General features: G+C 35.3%; 2 protein-coding genes across 4 annotated transcripts in view; one reads left to right on the forward strand and one right to left on the reverse strand.

Moving 5' to 3' along the window:
- Positions 1-3,799, forward strand: part of LOC128016634 (recombining binding protein suppressor of hairless) — a 43,573-nt gene extending 39,774 nt beyond the window's left edge. For all 3 annotated transcript variants that reach the window (XM_052601302.1, XM_052601304.1, XM_052601303.1), the window contains exon 11: positions 1,561-3,799. In XM_052601302.1, coding sequence (XP_052457262.1) covers positions 1,561-1,897 — 337 coding nt within the window. In that variant the 3' untranslated portion in view covers positions 1,898-3,799. The remainder of the gene's footprint in view (positions 1-1,560) is intronic.
- A 3,726-nt stretch (positions 3,800-7,525) lies between these two features.
- LOC128016638 (cholecystokinin receptor type A-like) lies at positions 7,526-13,947 on the reverse strand. The gene is made up of 5 exons (XM_052601309.1): positions 13,533-13,947; positions 12,793-13,044; positions 11,064-11,322; positions 9,580-9,707; positions 7,526-9,045 (listed from the first exon to the last, which is right to left on the reverse strand). The coding sequence occupies exons 1-5, from the start codon at positions 13,657-13,659 to the stop codon at positions 8,465-8,467; spliced, it is 1,347 nt and encodes a 448-aa protein (XP_052457269.1). The 5' UTR covers positions 13,660-13,947; the 3' UTR covers positions 7,526-8,464.
- Between the last annotated feature and the right edge of the window lie 9,212 nt (positions 13,948-23,159).

Here is a 23,159-nt window from a genome sequence, read left to right on the forward strand (position 1 = left end):
TTGTTAGTCTATGAACAGATCATTTTACAGTGGGCCTTTAAATAACTACAATTATAAACGAGTACTGTATTACTTTTCAGACTGAATACTTGTATTCTTATGCAATAACATTTTGAAGGCAAAGATGAGTAAGTGTAAGGTGCATATATTTTTTTACTTTTCTTCAGTTTACAGTTAATGAAATTCATATGAAAAATAATTTCTATACTACAATCTAAAATAAGTGGTGGATTAATTTAAAGTTTAATTTTAACATCTGGTGTGTCCCTTGATTTAAAAAAAAGAGTGTGAACTGAATGTAATGTTAATTGCAATTAAATGATAATGTATTATGGATTATATTTACTTTAAATGCAATTAGATAAATTTGTAAAGTGCTTTTGTCTGACTAAAGTATATTGGTCTATGTTATTATTGAAATATGCTTAAAGAATACTGCCAAACGTGTTTATAGTAAACTAAATACTTTAATATAATTTATATTGAAAATTGTATGTTTTGTATATTAGTATACAAAAATATAAATATATAACTAGTTACTTTAAAGATTATGTACTTTAAAGTCAAACATTTTTGAAAGTGGACTGTGCTGTGTTAAGAAAGAATCCTTGTAATTGATATTATGTAATCTGCAAACTAAATACATTAGAAAAAAACTTAAACTTAAAAAACTTAAAGTGCCCCTATTATGGGTAATGAAAGGTTCATATTTTGGTTTTGGGAGTCCCCAACAATAGGTTGACATGCATGCAAGAGCAAAAAACACTTGTCTTATAATAGTCATTTATTTTTTACCTTATTTGCTCAATGACTCCCAAAGGATTCGCTCAAGGATTCATTTTCGAAATCCCCTCCTTTGCGTGACGCTAATCTGCGGTGATTGGTCTGATTGGTCTCATTTTCATTTCAACATACCTGAAATAAAGCAGCGTTTGTGAGCGCAATGCTGCTTTGTGTACAGCATTACCGGGGAAACCGCTATTTTTTTCTGCTCCCAAAGCGCCATCTAGTGGCAAAGAATGAATTTGCACTTTCATTCAGACCAACGCGAAAAGACCAACAAGTCAGCGGGAAATATGCTAATGTTTCAAGTTGACGTCAACATGAAACGGCTTGGGATTTGTTTTAAAAAAAGACTCCTTTCAGGGATTCAGAGTCGACCCTTTCTTTTGAGAGACAATAATAACTTTAAACATGCTGCACTTTGAGATTTAAAACTTTGCAGAATGTTTCATTCACTTAGAGCTGTTACACTACATGAAAGGCATTTTCAAAAATCCATAATGGGGCAAGTTCACATTTAATAGTTAAGTGCTATATGTTTTCACAAGGGAGTCCTAAATCCATACAAATGTGTTAAATGCAGCATTAAATGACATGTTAAGCTTTGACTGAAGTGCCTCTGCCTAGTAAAACCAAAGTGAACAAGACCCCACACGTATTGTTTAAAGCTTGATGTGGTCGTTAAAAAAAGTATTTTGTTTTATTTCTGCTGTCAGTTAAACATATTGCAGGCAGTGACAGACTGAATTATTAATAGCCATGATATTTCCTCTAAAGGTGTGGCGAGAGCATGCTGTGCGTCGTCCCAGACATCTCGGCATTCCGCGAGGGCTGGCGGTGGGTGCGGCAGCCGGTGCAAGTCCCTGTAACACTGGTCCGTAACGACGGTATCATCTATTCCACAACGCTCACGTTCACATACACGCCTGAACCCGGTCCACGTCCGCACTGCAGCGCAGCTGGCGCCATCCTACGAGTGGGCAACACCAGCTTGCTGTCCACGACCGGCAACAGCGTGGGAGGGAACGGAGAAGTGACACCCTACGGTGCCAACAGCACATCTAATGCCATCACAGCGCCGTCCTCTAATGCAGCCGCGGCTGTTGTGTTATAACACATGCAGCAGTGCTCACGAACTTGCAATGTGCTATGCGTGAAACAGTTTCAACAGACTACAAACTATTTGTAAAAGTGCTGCATATTGAATTTCAAAATAAAATCCCTGACACGGAAAACAAGGGAGATAGGTGGAAAAAAAAGGCTAAACCTGTGGCGAGGACGAAATATTTGAGAATGGTTCTTCAGTGCCCTCTTGTGGTTTTTTCTACGGAGCCGGTCTGGTGCTAGCAATAGACAGTGCCTGAGAGGAGGTGGTCAACAGGTGAAGAAGACATGGAGACAAGACCACAGCAATGATACATCAACCGTGTATAAAATGCGTCGACTGAAAATTATGTTTAGTCTCTTACGTTGCTTCCTTGTGGTCTGTGTGAGCGTGATATGGTCTGATTTATCAAAGCCTGGGAGGTCGAAATTCTTAGGGTCACGTTAAAATTGTGAGATGACAGTTATTATGGACCAAGGATATTGTATAAGCTTTAGTAAAGGTACAATTTTTTTTTTTATATCAAACATTATAGTGCGCTTTTGTTACCAAATAGGTTCTATTCCTCCTCTGAGCTTTCCTTCTGTATATAGCTACTTTCATATACATTGGTTCACTTGGACTACTTCAGTTTTGATGCTTTGTATTTTGTAATAGCCCCCACCCCACCCCTTTTTTTGTTTTCCATTTGGTTAAATCGTGTTAATTTTACATTTGGGAGAAACTCACAGGGTCTGTTTTTTTTATCGTTCATTTTTATAAAGATTTTAAAAAGAAAAGAGCTTTAAGCAATGCCTCTGCCTTGCCTGCATTACGATATGCGCTTAGCTTCCTTTAAGCATTTCATCGCTGTGTCTAGATCTCACAAAAGGAACAATGCCATCTTTCTGTCTTATTTGGGAATATAAACCAGAAAACACGATATAGAGGATTTGGATGCAACACACACGTCTTTGATACGGAAGCCATAGTGTAGTTGATTTGTTGTAGAGCAAATGTAGAAGCTCACATATCAAAAACTTCGCTGTAGCTGGATATTTGTTACGTTTAATTTCTGGCGGTTTTAGTGCCGTTTTATAATGTCTCCTTTTCTTAAAATTCAGTTTTTTGGGGTCTTCCTAAACTCGCATTTTCTAAAATTTGAAATGGTCTCAAAAACAGTTGATTTGGAGATGTGCTCTACTATTAGATGTGGCCTTACTGGAACAAAGGTTCCCCGTTTAGTTCTCCCCTTCAAAAGGAGGTTTACAAACACGACCCGAGGAACCAAGCCTTGCTTTTTGAACATACTGACATGCGATTTTTGATACTAAAATTCCCTAAACTTTCATTTTTTGTTTGAATTGAGAACATTTTAATGTGTACTAGATACAAACATACCCAAAGATATTATATTGCGTTGTTGTCTCTGTTTTTTTAATATTTAAAGAGTATGTCGGGATTTGTGGCCTCTCGCAAACCAAAAGTAGGAAGCTTTACTTTGTTGGTCATTGATGTGTTTATCGTGGCCTTGGTGTCTCAGCAACTAGTAGACTAGTATTAATGACAAAAAAAAAAACCTAGCTGTAATGAACTCATCAACCAGCACTAATAGTGTTTTGTGACTTTCTTTTTTTATGTACAGTAATTTAACGTTTGAATTTTATGCGTCCATTTGTAAAAAAAGAAAAAAAGAAAAGAAAAAGTGAAACCATTCAGCTATTTTTTTTTTTTTTTTCTCGTGTGTCTGTGTCTCTTAACCTAGTTATGTCCTTGGTGTTTCTTGTCGAAACGGTTGGGTGTTTAGTGTCCCAGTTTGTCCTTACCTTATATGTTATTGTCTGGATAGTTAAAGGACATCATGGGACTAGAATCATGGAAGTTAATGGCCTTTAAATGTGTGTGTGTGTGTGTGTGTGTGTGTGTGTGTGTGTCTCAAAGATGTATGCATACAGCAATACTGTATAGATTACTTTTCGTGTGGAAATAGCCACTGATTTTTCACCAGCCTGATCCACAGCAAATGTGGCCATGAAGAACAGCTGGCTCAACTAGAGTCATATTCACTTTCTTTCCTCCTCCTTCTTCGTCGTCTTCTTCTTCTTCATACTTCAATTTAATCAAACACCTTTTTGGTAGATTTGTAGATGTACGTGGATCCTCCACCGTCTTCCTTAATTGGAAAATCTGTAGTGTAGTACAAGTAGGCGACCTGTCAAATAAGGCAATACTCCAGCATTGTAGGCCTATAATGTAGTATATTTTGGAAAAAAAAAAAAACTGTAACTTGAATGTTTCTGCAAAAAAAAAAAAAAAGTTCACTTGTTGCCTCCACTAGCTTTTTCCTTTTCACCTCTTCATCTCTTTTTCTTGCTAATAATGTCTTTGCTCTGTCTTTGATGCAAAAATCTTCCATGAGTCAGTTTAACCTGAAGCTCTTGCACTCAGTTTCCCAGAATTCTCGCATAACCGTCGTCTTCCATATTCTTGCGATTCAGTCTCATGTAAGCGCACACTTCCATTCGGAGGAAGATGACACTGGGCAAAAGCATGGATGCATTTTTTTATTTGTATGTACAAATATTACTGTCCATTTATTTCTAATATCTGATGGAATTTGAATGGAAGTGATTGTCTTTGTGAGAGCTTATCATGCATTGCGTGCAATTATGTTTTTCTTTTTTGTATAATTCAAATGCTTCCCTTGATTTTTATGCTATCAGGATCCCAAAAAGAAAGAAAAACAAGTGCTTTAAGCCAGTCCGCCTTGAAATGATACAGCATCATTGAAACAATTTCTACACAAACTAAAGAAAGCGATCAATTCCGGCTGTAAATTGTAGTGTGACTTCATCATGTTTTCATTAGCGTAGCACGACATATCATCATTTAGACATTTATATCAAGAACATTATGATAGCTGCCTCTGTTCCACATTTGTTTACATTGTGAATTTGCTCAGTTTTGCCCCTCACTTACTGTAGTGTTATGGTGGTAAAGTGCATTATATGATGCACTCTGAACAAACCAATTGACAATCTTGCTGTTTTAACTGTTTACATAAAAAAAAAAAGTTTTTAGTTGAGGTTTCCAATGAAGGATTTGTTCTGTCCCATATCTGAAGCTGACATGTTTGAGCTGTGTATTGCACAGAAAATTGGAGGACAAATTCTAACAAACTCCATAAATTTGCATTGTATCATTGTGCTGTCAGTTATAAATCAGTTGAAGAGCTCCAAACTTGTTTGTAGAGGTCATGTAGCACACCTTAAAACCACATTTAATGGCAAACTGAGTGAACAAATGGTCAGTTTTATGTTTAAAAATCAGCTGGTGTCACTGGTGTTAATTTTTCTTTTTCTCCATTAACACTGCTCTTCCAAAAGAAGATGCGCTTGATGAGCTCTCAGCAATGTATAGGTTAAATGCCAAATGTCTTATACTTACGTTTTCATGCACTTCTTAACAAACATGGCACAACTTCTCAAAAATATCTCAGTTGTTACATTATAGAAGAAAAGAGGATTGGGAAATGTACCGTAGACGGACACAGTGGTAATCTTTTGTGGTTTCCTAGTCCCATACTTCCATACAAAGAGCTTAAATTGTTCATAATGTTGAGTTGTTTTGCCTTTTAGACATGAACGTGCAATCAAAGGCTTTTTCTGTTTTACCATCTGGAGAGTTTTGTGTGGATGTGATATACTGTGTATCAAGATATTATGATCTCTGCTGGTTTTGCACTTAGAGAAAACCATTTGTCTAGATTAGTTGCTTAAGGAGTGTAACGATCACTTTTCATGTAAAGTGCCTGATTTGATGCTCTGTGCTAGGCTTTATGTGTGCAGTTCATCCTCCACCCTTCTTAACCTTTCACTTCCCCTTTGTCAGTGTCTCTTTCTTTTATTGCTCCCGCTTTCTTTTCTCCTTCTCGGTCTGTTCTAGTTATAATATTCAGAGGTATCAGTATGGTAGCAATCACAGTCCTTAATGGGCCGATGATGTTAGGATCATGTGCCCTAATGTGAAACAAGGGGGCAGAAAAGAAAAGAAAAACATTAGTTTCATTTGTCCGTTTGATTTTGTACATATTGCACCTGCTCAGATCCACCTGTCATTAAATAAAACTGCAATATTGGCATAAAAAAATCAAGGAATACAAGTGAGATTTATTTCCCTTGTGTATTCATTTTGCACTACTGCAACTTCTTAAAAGACAATGAAGTTTAGTAGAACTGTTTTTTAATTATATATATATATATATATATATATATATATATATATATATATATATATATATATATATATATATATATATATATATATATATATATAAAATCAGGTTGCTGTACTGCAAGGGAAAGACTTTCTCAATTTGGCATTGTGCCCAAATATTTAGCAGCACACTTTCAGCCAACTACTTATCCATTTAGCCACCCAAATTGGGCCATTCTCGTTTTATCTTGCAGACTTATTTTATTCATAATGGCAGGGAGATGAGATAAAGCAAGCCTGATTTAAGCTATTTTGAAGCTTTTTTTTTTTCTTTTTTCTTAAAGGGTATAGTTTTTCTGTCATCATTTACTCAAGTCCAAAAGCTGTTTTGGTCCATATGATGAAAGTCAATTTAATTTTGCATAGACATATTTCAAAATATTGTATTTTATATTCCACAGGAGAAAGCAAGTCAGATTTAGGTTTGGAAAAGCATTAAGAAAATGACAATTTTCATCACATTAAACGTTGAATTGGTGCCTCTACCATATGCTGCTGATGTTAACCGTACCATACAGGAGCAATCCAGTTTTTTTATGAATGGCTTTCGGAATTTTAGTAAAAATAATAAATAAAGCATGCATAACTTCCTACATGTTGTCTGATAAAAACAAATATAACTGTAAAAAAAAAGGTCACTTTTAATGTATGCACTTCACAATACAGTGACGCAACAGAAAAAAAAAAAAAAAAAAAAAACAGGAAAATTTTGGTTCGGCCCTCAGGTTGCATTTCATACAAAGCACTCCTAAAATATTAATGTATTAGATGATATGTGGACTGGCGTACGTGTGCAACATCCCAACAGCATTGTAACACCACATTATCTTAGGAGAAATAATAGGGAAATAAAAACGTGACTTTGGCACAAACAAATATAAGTGTCCTGGTGAAAATAGCCCAGATGTCAGAAGCAGCCTTGAGTAGGTTCTTTGAAGTGCACAACAGGTGTGAAAAGTCTCACGTGATGAGAAAGACAGACTATGTGCAAACAGTACGGCTGGATTAACATGAGATAAAGACATCACTGTGTACTTTTCTAGAAGAAAGCGGTTAAAGCTACACATCAACATATAAACATCACGCAGGGACCAGCTGGTACTTTTTGCACACCGTTTACACATTTTTACATGTTTTTGAGGTATTGGCAAAGAATCCAAAGAGGTTTTAAGTGTATGTGTCATACATTTATCAAACAGAATTATATCGGTGTAGTTATTAAAGAAGCAGATTGGAACAAAATATAAAATATACAGTGGGTCAGCGTATTCTCCTAACTGATGTCAGATATTTACACTACCATTCAAACAGTTGTGACAGTCAAGTTATATATATATATATATATATATATATATATATATATATATATATATATATATATATATATATATATATATATAAAACTACATTAAACAGCAGATCTGTTTTAAACAATAATAATACATTTAAATAAATAATAATACATTTTTCTTGGGCAACAATTTAGCATATAGTATTGCAGATTTCTTGATCGTGTGACACTGAAGACTGGCGTAATGAAGCACTGCCATCACTGGAATTTATTTATAAAATACATTTTTGAATGTTATATAAATATTTCACAATATTTTTGATTCAATAAATACAGCCTTGGTGAGCAGAAGAGAGTTATTTTAAAAACATCTCAACCTCAACCAATCTTTTGAATGGTAGTGTAGTTAGGAGCAATATTAGAATGTTCTCAAAACATCTGGACGATTACTTTGACAGTAACACACACACACACACACACAAATCAAGTCAAAGGCAAGGAAATCAAATGAATTGCATTAACTTTTTAAGAGCAAGCAACTCAGCTGTTAAAATAATTTTAACTTCAATTAAATTGGCTTAAAGAATGAGTTATAAAATAAAGTTGAAAATCGCTTAACTTACTTTGATGAGTTAAAGTAATGTAAAAACACAAGTTATATAAGTCATATAATTTTTTACATTATACGTAGGTGAGCCAGAAAATTAGAGAGACAAAACTTCTTTATGACTTTGTCTTAGTCTGTACTGTAATGAGGACTGAAGGCCACAGTCTTGCTCTGTTTGGTGCTGCTGTTTATTTAACAGTGACATGCTAAATTTAAGCATTGGATACTATCAGCGTTTCAGTGATATTATCAGCCACTGTCTGCATGCTTGTGCTCTCTTTTATCATCAGTACAACAAGACTCTCTCCCGTTAGCAGCTTTGACTGATTTTGACACTGATCTCATATTTTCCTTTACATTTAACTCAAGATAAACTTCTTGTTGGGCTCATATACTGAAAATGTCTGGGTTTAACGAGTGTCAGTTATGCTTGTGCTGAGCCACGGATACTGGTGTCAGTTAGCCTGGAACGTGTTCCTGAGCTTTGTGTGTTACCGTCAGCCTGTCTGGTCACATCAGTTCCTCCACACAGCGTTCTCTGCCCTCCAGCTCCTCTGGCGCTACGTCGGGTGCTGCTCCTGCTAACTTCCTCGAAATCAGTCTTACGACAGCTGAACGTCGCCAGCACACCCTGTCTGAAGCGGTTGTTCATGAAACAATAGACTATGGGGTTGACGCAGGCCGAGGTGTAGGAAAGCAAGTGGATGAAAGAGATCGGCGCTCCTGAGAGGACACGATCGGCTGAACGTCTGTCAAAAGCCCTCCAGGCATTAACAACAAAGATGGGCGTCCAGCAGAGGAAGAACAGCCCCACGATCACCAGCAGCATGCGAATGACCCGTTTCTTGGCCATGAGGTTTGCTGTGGGGCTGTTGCTGCAAACCCTTCGCAGTTTGCATTTTGGATTGCTGAAGCCGGGCGTCATGGGTTCGGGACGCTTTCTCTTGGAGGGTTGGAGGTAGCAGCCATCACCATTTTTCAGACTGGAAGTGCCGTATTCTTTCTCTAGTGAGCAGAGAATGTAATTGTGTGTTAGACTCACTGATCTATATATATATTATGGATCAGTGGTTATACTAAAGCAGTTTTTTCTTTGTCTCTGATATTTACATTTGAAACAAAAGAATTATACTGTAATTTTTAAACCCATTCTACATCTGAATTCAAAATGATGATTAAATTGGTTTTTATATGTACTTATACATGGTATAACAATTAAATGTTTTTGCTATATAGAGAAAACCATGATGAAGTTGAGTGATTCACTTTAAACCATTCGCAACAGAATTGCTTTCTGCTCACTGATCTCTAATTTCTATATTATAGATAAGTGTTTCCACAATGGTTACATAACTTGCGTATCGTTGAATTTCGAATTTCCCAGTAAATATGGCTCTGCTTGGTCATTCGTGTGCTTGTAATTGCTCTACTGGAAGGGTACATTGGGTTGTCCTACAAACTGACATCACAACTAAACAGCTTTATTTATATAAGGCTTTTATGCAACCAATCCACATCTGAATGATATTTTCCCCATACCTCTGTTTGATTTCCTGTTAGCCATTTCAAATTTGATTCCCCTGTAGAGTTCGAGTGAGGTGAGGCCATAAGCCGTCACCATTATGATGCCAGGCACGAGAAAGAGTGTCAGCAACAGGAAAACATACCTAAAAAAAGACAGAAGTCAGAAGTCAGAACTGGGTTGACACTAAGACCTAGCTGGTTCTTTTCTTTAAGACTGGTCATAACTATTCAAAGTCAGTTAAATCAAAATGTAGATTGGTCTCATTTGAATCTGAAAAGAAGACTGACTAACAGGTTAATTCATAAGACACCATTTTAACATAGAGGGTACATTTATGCAACTGGTCCATATTTGTGTCTGTTTTCACCATACTTTTAGCTATAAATAAATAAATAATAAAGAAGAAAAAAAAATCCTGCTGGGTAGGTATAATATTACACAATCGTTTACCCCAAAGCTAAAATGATTTATTCATGCTGTTCCAAACTTGTCTCCAGATATAATTTATTATTCAATGTTAAATTCCAAGATTCTCCACCTGATTTGCAGTATGGAGGAGTTGCTGAAAGTCAGGGCCAGTCTGCAGATTTCGGGCAGTTGGAGTTTACAGATTTCATCAAAAATCATAGAGTTTAAGGTTCATGGATGGCTCAGGTTTTAAACTAGGCTGATATTAGAACATGTATTTTCAATTGTTATGCATTGCAACAACATGCATATTTCTGCACAGTTTTGTTGTGTTCAGAATGACCTGAAAAGTACACACACACACACACACCATGCATTTCTTTGAAACAATTTTACATTTTCAAATTTTAGTTTTCAAATTACTATTTGTACTAATAATAAATAGCACATAGAATTTACCATAAACTTTTAAAGTACAAATACTAAAATTGTATTTTCTTGTAAAACATACTCAAATAATCTGTGCTTTATTTGCAAATCCTGAATCATTATAATTTTTTTTTTTTTTACAGTGTAGTGTGGGATCCTTAGTTGTTTACGTATGATGCACAGTTTTTTTTCAAAGTCGGAAAGTATATGACGACTCAGCTTCAAAAAGTATTTCACCATTAACATAAATGGTCAACATACTTTTTGCATTAAAAAGAGTTGTGTTCCACAGAAAGAAATAGCCAATGTCTCTTTACACTGAGTGCAAATAATCCTTTTAGCAAAGGCAGTTTTAACTAGCTCCGCCCACCACTGCTCAGATGTTCTGCCTTTAATGCAAACAGTATATTACTTCTATTTACACTTCTTAGCGTGAATAGCATCTATCACTATTTGCACTTATACTTGGTGTAAACAGTATCTACCAGTATTGTTTTTTTTTTTTGCACACTTAGTGTAAATAACTGCTGATGAAAACATAACAGTATAGGCTACAGGTAACATGAGGATAAATAATTACAGGATTTTTATTCTTGTCTTTATTCTTTTAACAACTTATCCTCAAAAATAAAAATAAAAACACAGTCCTAATAAATCTTACCAGGTCTGCATGACATCACTGGGCCAAACCAAGCGGCACATGTGGCCTGTGCTGTTGTTACTGCGCATGAAAGGCACCAGAGTGTTGCCTATCGGATAAGGCAGCATGAGCAGAAAAGACACGACCCAAGTGGCTGTGATGACTTTTGTAGCGTGGGATTTCGTCTGCCATGTGCGGGACTTAAGGGGGTTGCAAATGGCACTGTAGCGCTCCAGAGAGATGGCCACGAGGTTGAATGTGGACACGCTCACCGAAATACCTGTGTTTGAATGCACAGAACACATAATTGCACATACAGAAATAAATCTGGGCTTGTTAAAGTATTGTCATTCTAAGAAGGTGTGATGTATATGATTCAATAAACAACAGTAAACACATAAATGTAAACTTCATAACAAACTAACTCTAAGCCCTGATAACAAAGGCATGAACTGATAATAAAGTTAATTTCTGTTGGCACTTTAACGGTGTAACACTGTACCTTTTACAACAAGAAAAAACGTAGCTCCAGCTCTCCTCTGAATAATCAACTGTGTTTGATTGCTTATGAATGTTAACATACCACATGATAATAACAACAAAAAAGCTGTAAATTAAGTCAGTTTTATCATGAGCAAGTGTTACAGAATAGCACAAAACAAACATAAAACATGCTGATGCATCAAATACAGAGATATCAGGCAGTGGCGTTGTCGCTTTACTAAATTGTTTAAACTGCACATTTGCAACATCTGGAAGTGTGCAACGGACCTGGCTATAAACAGTTTTAATATAGTCACAAAATGAATTCACAAGTGATGTGACTTGCAATATAATTTTAAAAAAAAGAACCTTTGGTCTTGCAATTACAATTGAGGCTTTTGTCCCCTTAATGAATCTCTTAATCAGCTTAAAAATAAATAAATAAAAATAATAAATTATAACCAAATGCAAGGAAAAAAGCAGCTGGAACTTCAAGTAATGTCCTTTGGTTATAGGAGACCCTTTACAGTCTGCCTCTTGCATACAATGTTATCAGAGGCCCTTTTTAGGGCATAAAGAAGCTCTTAAGATCAATGCATATTATGTAAACATTGCCACAATGTATCAAGATACTCAAATTTTCTGGCAAAATAACATTGTTACAACTAGTGTAGACACAATTCCAAAATAGTCAGTACCATAGCAGTAAAATCTCATGGTACTTCTCAGTACCATTTGCTTGGTAGCAAAAATTATTTAGCCTAACTATTATATATAAAATTTATTTATACTAATTATTTACTATTTATTTATATATAATAGAACATTTTTTTAAAGAGTCAAAATTTAGAAATAAATGGAGAACAATTTACTACAGAATTTTACCACAACCTTCTTGAAAAGTATAAGTTTGTAAGTTTCTGTGTAAAAGAATTCGTTTTTTAAGGTAAAAATTATAACAATAATAATATCTCATTTCTAGATTACAGATGGTTATTTTACAGTTACATGCGTTTGTACAGCACGTGCCTATACAGGAACTACAGATGTTACTTTAAAACTTCAGTCACTTGGAATAAGACCCCAATCACAATAACACACAAAAAGAATCCGAGAAGAGAAGGTCTCATATTAATTTACAGTGGGACTTATTATAATAACAGGTAACTTTGCAGAAACTCGGGTTATGGTATTTTTTCAGAGAACCAACAAGTCATCTCCAAACACTGAGCTGGTGAAGTGAACTCCAGATATCAAACGGACTCACCCATGAAGTACGTGGCCACTTTACACATGCCGGCGCCGAAGATGAAGTCCTTCATGAGGTTTGGGATGAGTGTGAAGGGCATGCAGAAGACACTCAGCATCAGATCACTGACGGCCAGAGACAGCAGGAACAGGTTCGTTACCGTCCGCATGCGCCGGTTCCGCAGCAGGACGGTGATGATGAGGCTGTTCCCAATGAAGCTCAAGAGGAAGATGAGCACATACAGAGCGATCCGCACCGACTGCTTCATGTCTGACAGACGAGTACAAAAGAAAGAAAGCGTAGAGATTCATTTAATCTCTTTTGATGGCCTTGCTTTGTTTGTTTGAATGTTGTTCTAAGTGTATACATTTGAAACGCTTTGGTCAATTATAGTACGTTTTTAAACTGTGCTCTATAGAAACAAACTGACATTTATAATGACACTGTTTGACAAGATTTAACAAGCAAACTATGGTGAAGGTTTTTTTTTTTTTTTTTTTTTGCTTAGAAATGGATAGTTGTGCAAGACCTGTCTAGACTCGTTCAACTCGTTCTATAGCTAATAAAAAAATAATTGTTGGTAAAAGTGAAAGTATTTAGGTTGATTCAGTGATGCAAAATATATTTCTCCCTTATACAGGTTAATTTAGATGTTACCAATTTGTCTGTGTTTAAAATGCGCTACACCACAGGAAAGATAACAAAGTAGGCTAATAATACTAATAGCGTATGCAATGAAAATGTAAGATTTCATTTACCTTTTGGCTCGGACGTGCTGTTATTATCATTTTTACACTCCGACAAATTCTCGATTCCCAGTCCACATAAAATTTTATAAATATCAGTGGAATTGATGAGCATATCGTGAATTGTAAATGTCTCCATATTTTCTGATAGATTATCACTGTCCTTCGCGATATAGACACAGATCTATCTAAATTAATTGCAGGTAACATTTGCTCTGCCATAATGCCATATATTAAGACACATGTTTTTATCCTAATTCATAGTTAAATATTCAAGATAAAACTGGTTTCTTTTGAGATGTTGAAAGAAAAGAGAAAAAAAAAAATAGCCTAACAAAATAAAACGGTACGTAAAGTAGGCTAGATCCAATCCCGTGTATCATCAAGCGTCCCTGCTGATGAGTTGTGATGTGAAGTAATGCAGTGATCAGTGTCGTCTACAGAACGCAGACCCCGCCTTCACTTTCTCACTAGACACCTTCCATGAATAGCATTACAGCTTTTGGGTGTGTGTTTGTGTATGTGTGTGTAGTGGTATGGTTTATGAGGACACAAATGCGTATAATGGCGATAGAAAATATACTGACTGTAGTACAGTATAAAAACCATTGTCCCCGTCTATCACAAATGTAGCCTGTGTGTGTGTGCGTATGTGTGTGTGTGTGTGTGTGTCTAACTATTCTCTACCATAAAAATAATGTGCAGATGACTATTCAGAAAATAATACACATTCAGAAATCATTCTAACATGCTGATTATTATTTATTACACGAAGTGCCACTAACTCTTTTACACAATATTGAGCAACTACAGTATGACTTTACAAATGAAGTTGTCTGTGTGCTCTTGGTTCCTGATTTACTATCTTGACTGTAGCAGTTTATCCTCACAGATATTTTAAGGGCCTTTTTAGGGTCATTTACTGACCTCTCCATCGAACAGCGCACTCAGCGCACTCACACATGTATTTATGTGTTTAAACAGCGTGGAAAATGCTTTATAGATTTGGAGAGTGAAGATGATAGAGAGAAAAAGACCTGTGGAATTAACACAGACTTAAAATGCTTTTAAACATCTTTAATGTACAACACAATGTAAAACAATGTTATTGTGTATGTGCAGCTTATTTGCACCAACCATTCTACAACATTTCAACTATTTAGACCTGTGTGGAGTAGTTGTCGATCACGTGACTTCATTTGTGCGTGATTAAATAAATAAAAAATAACACACACACACACACACACACACACACACACACACACACACACACACACACACACACATACACACAGACAATCATCACAATTAAAAGAACCAAAGACTTAAACTACTTCAGTCTGTGTGCATTGAATTTATTTAATACCCAAGTTTCACAATTTGAGTTGAATTACTGAAATAAATGAACTTTTACACAACATTCTAATTTATTAAGATGCACTTGTAGCTACTGCCTGCTTGCGTTTGCTGTTATGTTTCATTGCAGAAGTGTGTCTTTTTCTCTAGGAATGTTTGCAAAAACTTGAAATTAAACAGGAAACGGTGAAAGATGATGTGAGGAGATTGTTAAAGACATCAGGTATGGCATGGCTGTCAGATCTTTTTTTTTTTACATATCATTTTAAGCATTTATCTTTAATTTTTTTTAAATAAAACCAAATTCTTGGAACTTTTTGTAAACTACTGTTCAAAAGTTTGGGGTCAGTAAGTGTTGATTAAAAATATATATATATATATAAATATGTATAAAAAATGTATACTTTCGTTAAGCAGGGATTCATGAAATTGATCAAAAGTGTCAGTAAAGACATTTATATTGTTACAAAATATTTTGTATTTTTATTTCTATAAATATATTATATATATGTGAAACAATATATCACATTATTATTATTATAATTATAATTATTATTATTATTATTTCATATATCAAAATATTAAGCTGCACTGATATACAGTTTATATATATATATATATATATATATATATATATATATATATATATATATATATATATATATATATATATATATATATATATATATAAGAAAAATCTATCAAGTGATGAATTGCTCAAGTGATAAACGTGGTCCTTGTGTGTAATTCTTGTAGTGTCACTACAGTTATTTTCTTTTCTAATTAAGATCATTAATTACACTGAATGGTTTCTTCTATTTCTACTATTTTAAATGTATTTTTAATTTTATTCCAGAATTACCATTCTGAGATGATCAGCAGTTAAAATTATGACTTGAGATTTAGACAAGATGATAGTTTGAGCTGGACATTGTTACAGATGATATATATATATATCTTTAAATATATGACCCCTTGTTTGAAAATGGATAGCATTGTGCATTAAATGTTCTCTATTTGTCATTTTTGGTGACGTGTTTATCCTAAAATGAGTGTTTTAAGTTAATGGGACTGAGGAAAGACTGAAGGGACTGAAAGGAAGAAGCTTCATAATGTTTGATAATGGAGTATGGTGCCTCGATGCCTCGGTGTGTCATAGTACAGGTGTCCCTGCTAAATGTCTTTTTGTGTAGACGTTACTGTGAAGGTCTGGTGTATGTCAGAGTTTTGAGAGTGGGAGGATTACAACGGAGTGCAACAGTTTGGTTCCGGAAGTAAAAATCTCATTCTTTTTTTTTTTTTTTTTCATTGAAGTTCATTGTGATTCATAGTTTATGATTCATGGATATGTGCAGTATGTTTATGTTTGTGTGTGTGTGTGTGTGTGTGGTGTAGTCTGCTTCCCCCTTGGCACCCTGGTGCACCTCCTAAACACACCAAAGAGCCCCTTGGAATATATGTGCAAAGTCCAGGTACACGCTCTTTCTCTTACATCTGTATATTTATTATCTTGACTCTTTTTAGTCTTTATATCTTTTTCTCTTATACTTCTCACACAGTGGCATCAAACAGTATTTGGACACACTGTAAGTCACACTTTAAATTTCTGAATATCATTGCATAAGTAACAAAAGGTTACATTGCGTTTGACTCTGCAGGCAAATGACAAATTTCATTTTCTCAGAACAAACTTTGTTTTTTTGAGCCATTACTTTTAATCAACTGGTGTCAAGGTGACTTGAGTGGATGTACTGTACGGTAGTTCTCCTCATGTTCACAAAGGTGTCCTCGCAGAGTAATTACACATGTAGTTGACTAGATTAACTATGAACATGATCTGGTTGCCAACAATTTGCTTCAGTAAATATAGAAAACTATTCAAAATGTTTGGTTCAGTAAGATCTTCCAGTGATTTTAAAAGAAGTCTATGCTTCAGCAAGGCTGCATTTATTTAATCAGAAAAAATACAGTAAAAGCAATAACATTGTGGAACATTATTACAATTAAAAATGACAGTTTTCTATTTTGATACATTTTCAAATGTCATTTATAGCTGTAGTGGCAAAGCTGAATTTTTCGTCGGCCATAACTGCAGTCTTCAGGGTCACATGATCCTTCAGAAATCATTCTAATTTCCTGCTTAATTTCTTATTACTGAAAGCAGTTGTGCTGCTTAATACTTTTGTGGGTACATTTTGTTTCTATGATTTTTTCATTTGAATTCTTCTTCTTCTTTTTTTTTTTATTGAAATCTTTTGTAACATTATAAATGCCTAATGCATCTTCTAAAAAAAAAAAATCAGTCATCAATTGAAACATAACCTAACAAACTTGTTTTGGTGGGATGTTTTGCTTGAAGATATGTTTGTGATATTTTCTTTACAATACATTTCACTTGTTTTATATTTTGATATATTTTGCAAAGATATCCATACATTAAGTGTGGTGTAAGTGTCCAAATGCATTCTGGAGCCATGCAGTGTTCATAGAAGACTGATTGTTTGTCTTGTGTGTGTGTGTTTGTTATAGGTGAACTGGGAGAAGAGGATCCTGAAGAGTTTGAACAGTATGTGCACTGAGTTGGAAATCCCACTGGCATGGAAGGTATCATCATGTATATTTCAATTTATGTAGAATGAGTCATTTACATGTGCATTTGAGCAATTAAATTTTTTTTATAGCGGCCAGTCCCAGAGCAGAAAGAGCTGACAAATAAATGGAACGAGATGGGAACTGATGAACCAGGAAATGCAGACACTCAAAATCTGACATGTTCAAGGTTGCATCTCAATGTGTGTGTGTTTATACATTGCAGAATGTTCACACACAGAGGTTTGGCTCACACACAGAAGCCCTGAGCAGTATAACAGCTCCATAACAATGCTATCAGTTTGCAGTGTATATGATAACATTCACCACTTTCTGCATGACATGGGAATAAACCACCCTTCTTGTGAAACTAGAGCATGTCCAGATGCCTGGACCACATCCCAATTACTAAAGCTAATGCTTAGTTTATTTCTTGCGTTCTTCCTTCTTCTTGCACTTCTTTGTTTTTCTTGTTCTTGTTCTGTATTTCTTACAATTTCAGCATGACTTTGAAAACAGAGTAAAATTGCCAGACTTACCTTTTTTCCATGGTAGAGGAGTACTTTCTCCCAAAATGATCATTTGTTCATCATTTATAGGACCTGTTCACATTTAGTTAGTTATTATGTTTCCCCCTCTTTGGATCACAAAAGTAGATATTTATATTCTTTATACTCTTTTTTTTCCCATTCAATGAACATGTATGGTACGGTGGCTGAGAGAGCTCAACACAAATTAAAAAAGTAAAGAAAAAACAACAACATGCAAATAGAAAAAAACACCATCAGTTTGACGATGCATACGGGTAGGCCGCCCGGCCACACTGAGCGATCGGGGGAGAATGGCCTTAGTCTGGGAGATGACCAAGAACCGATGGTCGCTCTGACAGAGCTTCAGTGTTTTCTATGTGGAGAGAGGAGAACCGAAGTGGCCTGACGGAAGCCACTCCTCAGTGAAAGGCACATGACAGCCCACCTGGAGTTTGCCAAAAGGCAACTGAAGGACTCTCAGACCATGAGAAACAAAATTCTCTGGTCTGATGAAACAAAGATTGAACTCTTTGACCAAAATGACAAGTGTCAAGTCTGGATGAAACCAAGCACCACTCACCACCTTGCCAATACCACCCCTACACTGAAGCATGGCGGTTTTTGTTACACTTTTTTTTTTTTACACTTTTTTTTCTGGTAATTTTCCAGAGTTTTAAAAACTGTCAACATTTTTCAGCTGTTAGTTATCAACATTAATCACTGTGGCTGTGAGATCAAACCTCAGATAACAGAGAGAGCAGTAAAAATACTGAGGTTGTAGGGTTAAGATTGAGATAATTTCATCATCATGTTTGCATCTTTTCCACTTTCTTCCACTGTGCTAATGCAAAGGCTCAACCATGCTCTATTGCGCTCTTGTTTTCAATTACACTAATTGGTAGGCTATTATAATATACAAGTTTGGAAGCACTCAGATCTATGTTTATTTTTATTGCAAGTCCAAATGAGAAAGATAGGCCAATGAAGCAGATATAAAGCAGCTGATTGGATTCCGTCAGAAGATATTCAGATAAATTACTCTGAACGAGAATTGACTGAGAGATTGTTTTGATAGCACCACAGAGCCACTGTGATGATTTAGAATTAATCCAGAATTAATCCTGTGGATTAATCCAGGTTTCCTTCAATGTCCGTGACATTCCCCAAATGGTGACGCTCACTCTTTTTATTTCACTTCATTCTATTTTTGTTTCAAGAAAAACAAATATGCATTGCTGATAATCATCTGAAGCAAAGAGTTAAGAGATAAAAATCTGAGGGTCCGTTTACACGACAACATTCTTAACCCCCCCCCCCCCCCCCCAAAAAAAAGGGAAAAATTATGACAACGGCATTTTGGGGATTGAAAATGGATAATTTAAAAAACGGGTTTCAAAGTGCAAGTTTTTTAAACCGGCACTGTTATCGTTTCTGTACAAACACACAATATGGGAATCTTTGAAAACGGTGACTTCATGCATGTGCGTAGTATTTGTCAGGTATATAGACGTGCAGTACATGTCGATTTTAAAGGCAAGCGCGAACAAACATACACAACAATGAACATGGTGACTGATCTGTTATTGAAAATTGCATGGTGCATTCATAATACTGAGCTTACAATCGTTTAACATAAACAGTTATTAAAAGTGTATGTTAGATGATTTTTGTCTTTTATGACTTGTCCCACAATGGAATGTTCCAGAAAGCACTAGAATATTACAGAATGTTACAGAAAGTTTCTATCCTTGCAACCTTCAAAATTAGTTCAAACGTAGTTAGTGCAATGATAATTGACACCACAGAATTGCAGAACCAGTAAAATTTAAGTAAAATGAAATGAAATTGTAGATATTTTGATTCTTATGACCAATTATTTGTATTTGTTACAGAGGGAAATGTATCCAGAACTAGGTCTTACTTATGGACAACTTGGTGTAGATGATCAAACTCATGTTTACACATTTTGTCCATAACATGACCATGGAGTAAAAGAATTACATGGGTTGAGCTCCACTACTGCAAGATCCCAGAGACCTTCCTCACTAGTTCAATTATTTGTAGGGTATTTCTGCTGGTTTTTATAAGTAAAAAATGACACATCATAAGTCAACATAACATAACAGAAGCTTCACCTACTGTGTGTCGGCTGCTTATGATGTTTTGACCCTCAAACTATATGCATGCAGTGTGTTTACACAAGTAGTTCACTGCTCATTTTTAAATTTTGGGGTTGTATGCTCTGTTCACACTATCACTTCTTTTCTGTCTCTCTGCTGTTTCAACATAGATTTGTTTGAGGGTGCTATACTTTCAAAAGAACAGAATGGTCACTTGGGCTTTCAATTTAATGAAATTATAATTGTTTATAATGAGGAAAATGCACTTACACTAACACTATTTCTTTTCTAAAATAAATTAATACTTTAAATCATCAATTAAGGATTCAGAAACTTAATCAAAAGTGACAGTAAAGACATTTATAATAGTACAAAAAAAATTGTATTTCAAATAAATGCATTTATTTTCTACTTTCTATTAAGTAATCCTGAAAATAATAACAATAAAATAAACAATTAAAATATTAAGCAACAAAACTGTTTTCAACATTGATGAATGACATTGATAAAAAATTGTAGCTTAGCAACTAGATCACCATATTAGAATGATTTCTAAAGGATCATGAGAAACTGAATACTGAGGAATTCTGATGCATTTTGAAACATATTAAAATAGAAAATAGTTATTTCAAATTTTAACAATATCTTACAATATTAATGTTGTAATGTATTTTTGATGGAATAAATGCAGCCTTGTTGAGCACAAGAGATCTCTTTAAAAAACAAACAAAAAATCTTTAAAGTCCTAAACATGAACAGTAGTGTGAGTTACTAAATATTTGCTTGGTTTACTCTAAAGTGTTTCAGATCATTAGACATTATATTACGGGTTTATTTAGGATGCACCTTAATATATGGTGTTCCTGTGGCTCAAGTGGTAGAGTATTGCTTTAGCAGCGCAACATTGTGGTTTCGATTCCCAGGGAACATGTTAGGGAAAAACAGTTAGCCTGAATGCACTGTAAGTTGCTTTGGACAAAAGCGTCTGCTAAATGCATCAATTTAGTTTAATACACAAAATACTGCCTGTTTAGTCAGGGACAGAATTAGTATCAAGGCAACTGCTTTAGGTTTTAGTCTAAATAGAAAGTTTGTCTTTAAAAGCCTAAGAACCTCTCAAAAGTCTTTACTATGTGTGAGGGTTCCACTCATGTTTATCTGCATTTCTGTGTTGAGCAAGCAAGAGCTCAGCTATGGTCTCGCATCCCGAATGCGACTAATGATCCTGAGGTAATGATCCAGAAGAGTTCTTACAAAAACATAAAAAAAATGTGACCCCATTCTGTTGAACAGGTAGTGTATGTCCTTTTTTTCTCCCTTTTATACAAACACGCATACACAGATCTTCAAACATATATAAAACTACCATAAATATTTATGTAGATTTAAACAACTGGAGCTATTTGTATATCTTAATGGACATTTATGGCAGTTGTTGTGAATGTGCCAGAACCAAAATTTTATGGCTATGTATTCGTACTTATCAGACACATTCATGGCTGAAATGTTCCATATGCTGTGAAATGACTGTTTCAGAGTATAAGTAATAAAAGCATAACACTTTTTATGCGAAGGTTAATAAAAATGAAATACAAGATGCAAACATTTTTTACAGTAGAGATTTTGGTGCAGGCTCAAATCATGTTCAGATGTTCGGATGGTGTGAATGCGATTCTCGCTGATGTGTGCCAGTAAGCCCATGTTTGAGTTTGCTTTATAAGGTGGTTTTGCAGCCTCTATTAATTATGGATAATTTGCATACTTTTTATAGCATAATGAGTTTTAAATTGTGAAAAGACATCTGAAATTGTACTCTGATCCAGACCAAGCAGTCCAAACACTTTTAAATACATAATCCTTCATAATACAATTTGATTTGCGCTGTTTGTGGGGCAGAAATGACGGAGCAGGTACCTGCTGTAATTTTTTTTATTTTTATTTTTTTACTTCTTGGCCATCTAATATTTACCATTTTCAGATGTGAAGTAATGTCTCCCAGCTGGCTGATGAATCCTTGGGCCTCCACTAAAGCAGTGAAACAGCATCTGGAGAATGTACTTTCTCTATGTGTTAATAAGAAGACACACACCCGGCGTGGGGCGACACATTTTAAACAAGTAGAGTAATCCCTTACTTTTTGAGATAGTGCTGTAGATCTGGAGCCAGTGGAATGACAGAGGGGAAGAGGTTTAAATGTATCAGGTGGAACAATTATGTAACTGCTGATAAAGCAGCTGTCTGGATGATAGTGTCCAGCTCACATGCCAATCCTCCCAGAAAAATGGGAAAAATTCTCCTGTCTCTCCGGGTGACCTCTTTTAGAAAGACTCATCTTATATGTTTAACATGAGGGGATATTCAAAGTTAAATATGATAAAGTTAGTTTGCAAGTATGATTTCCAAGTAAGAGCTTCCTGGGATTACATAAATGCAAAAAAATTGAACGTTTCTGACTACAGTGTCTCTCTATGGACAGTGATATTTTGAATAATTCAACTCCTAATGAAAAACTAATGTAACTATATTTACTATATATATTTATAAACACACACACACACACACACACACACACATACACACATACACACATATATATATATATATATATATATATATATATATATATATAGTATGTCACATTCATTTTTCTCTCTGACAGTAAGGTTATTAATGAAAAATATATTGTACTATTATTAAAAAAAAAGGGCCTACCTGCTGATTGTAGTCATCAATAAGGTAGTGATCCAGTATGTCCCTAGCAGGTACCCAACTCCTCTCCTCCGGACCGTAACCTTCCCAGTCCACCAGATACTGGAATCCTCGTCCCCCTCTGTCTTGAGTCCAGAATACGATTAACCGAATATGTGGGTTTCCCATTTACAAGACGTGGCGGATTAATACGTGCATAAAACAACGGGTTTAATTTTGGACACATGAAAGGCGGGGTGTTTCCTCTTGTACGAAGGAGGTAGTTTGAGGCGGACGGTCACCGGACTAATGATCTTGGTGATAGTGAACGGGCCGATAAATTTGGGAGCTAATTT

Source organism: Carassius gibelio, chromosome A7 (assembly GCF_023724105.1).
Source record: "Carassius gibelio isolate Cgi1373 ecotype wild population from Czech Republic chromosome A7, carGib1.2-hapl.c, whole genome shotgun sequence".
Taxonomy (NCBI): Eukaryota; Metazoa; Chordata; class Actinopteri; order Cypriniformes; family Cyprinidae; genus Carassius; species Carassius gibelio.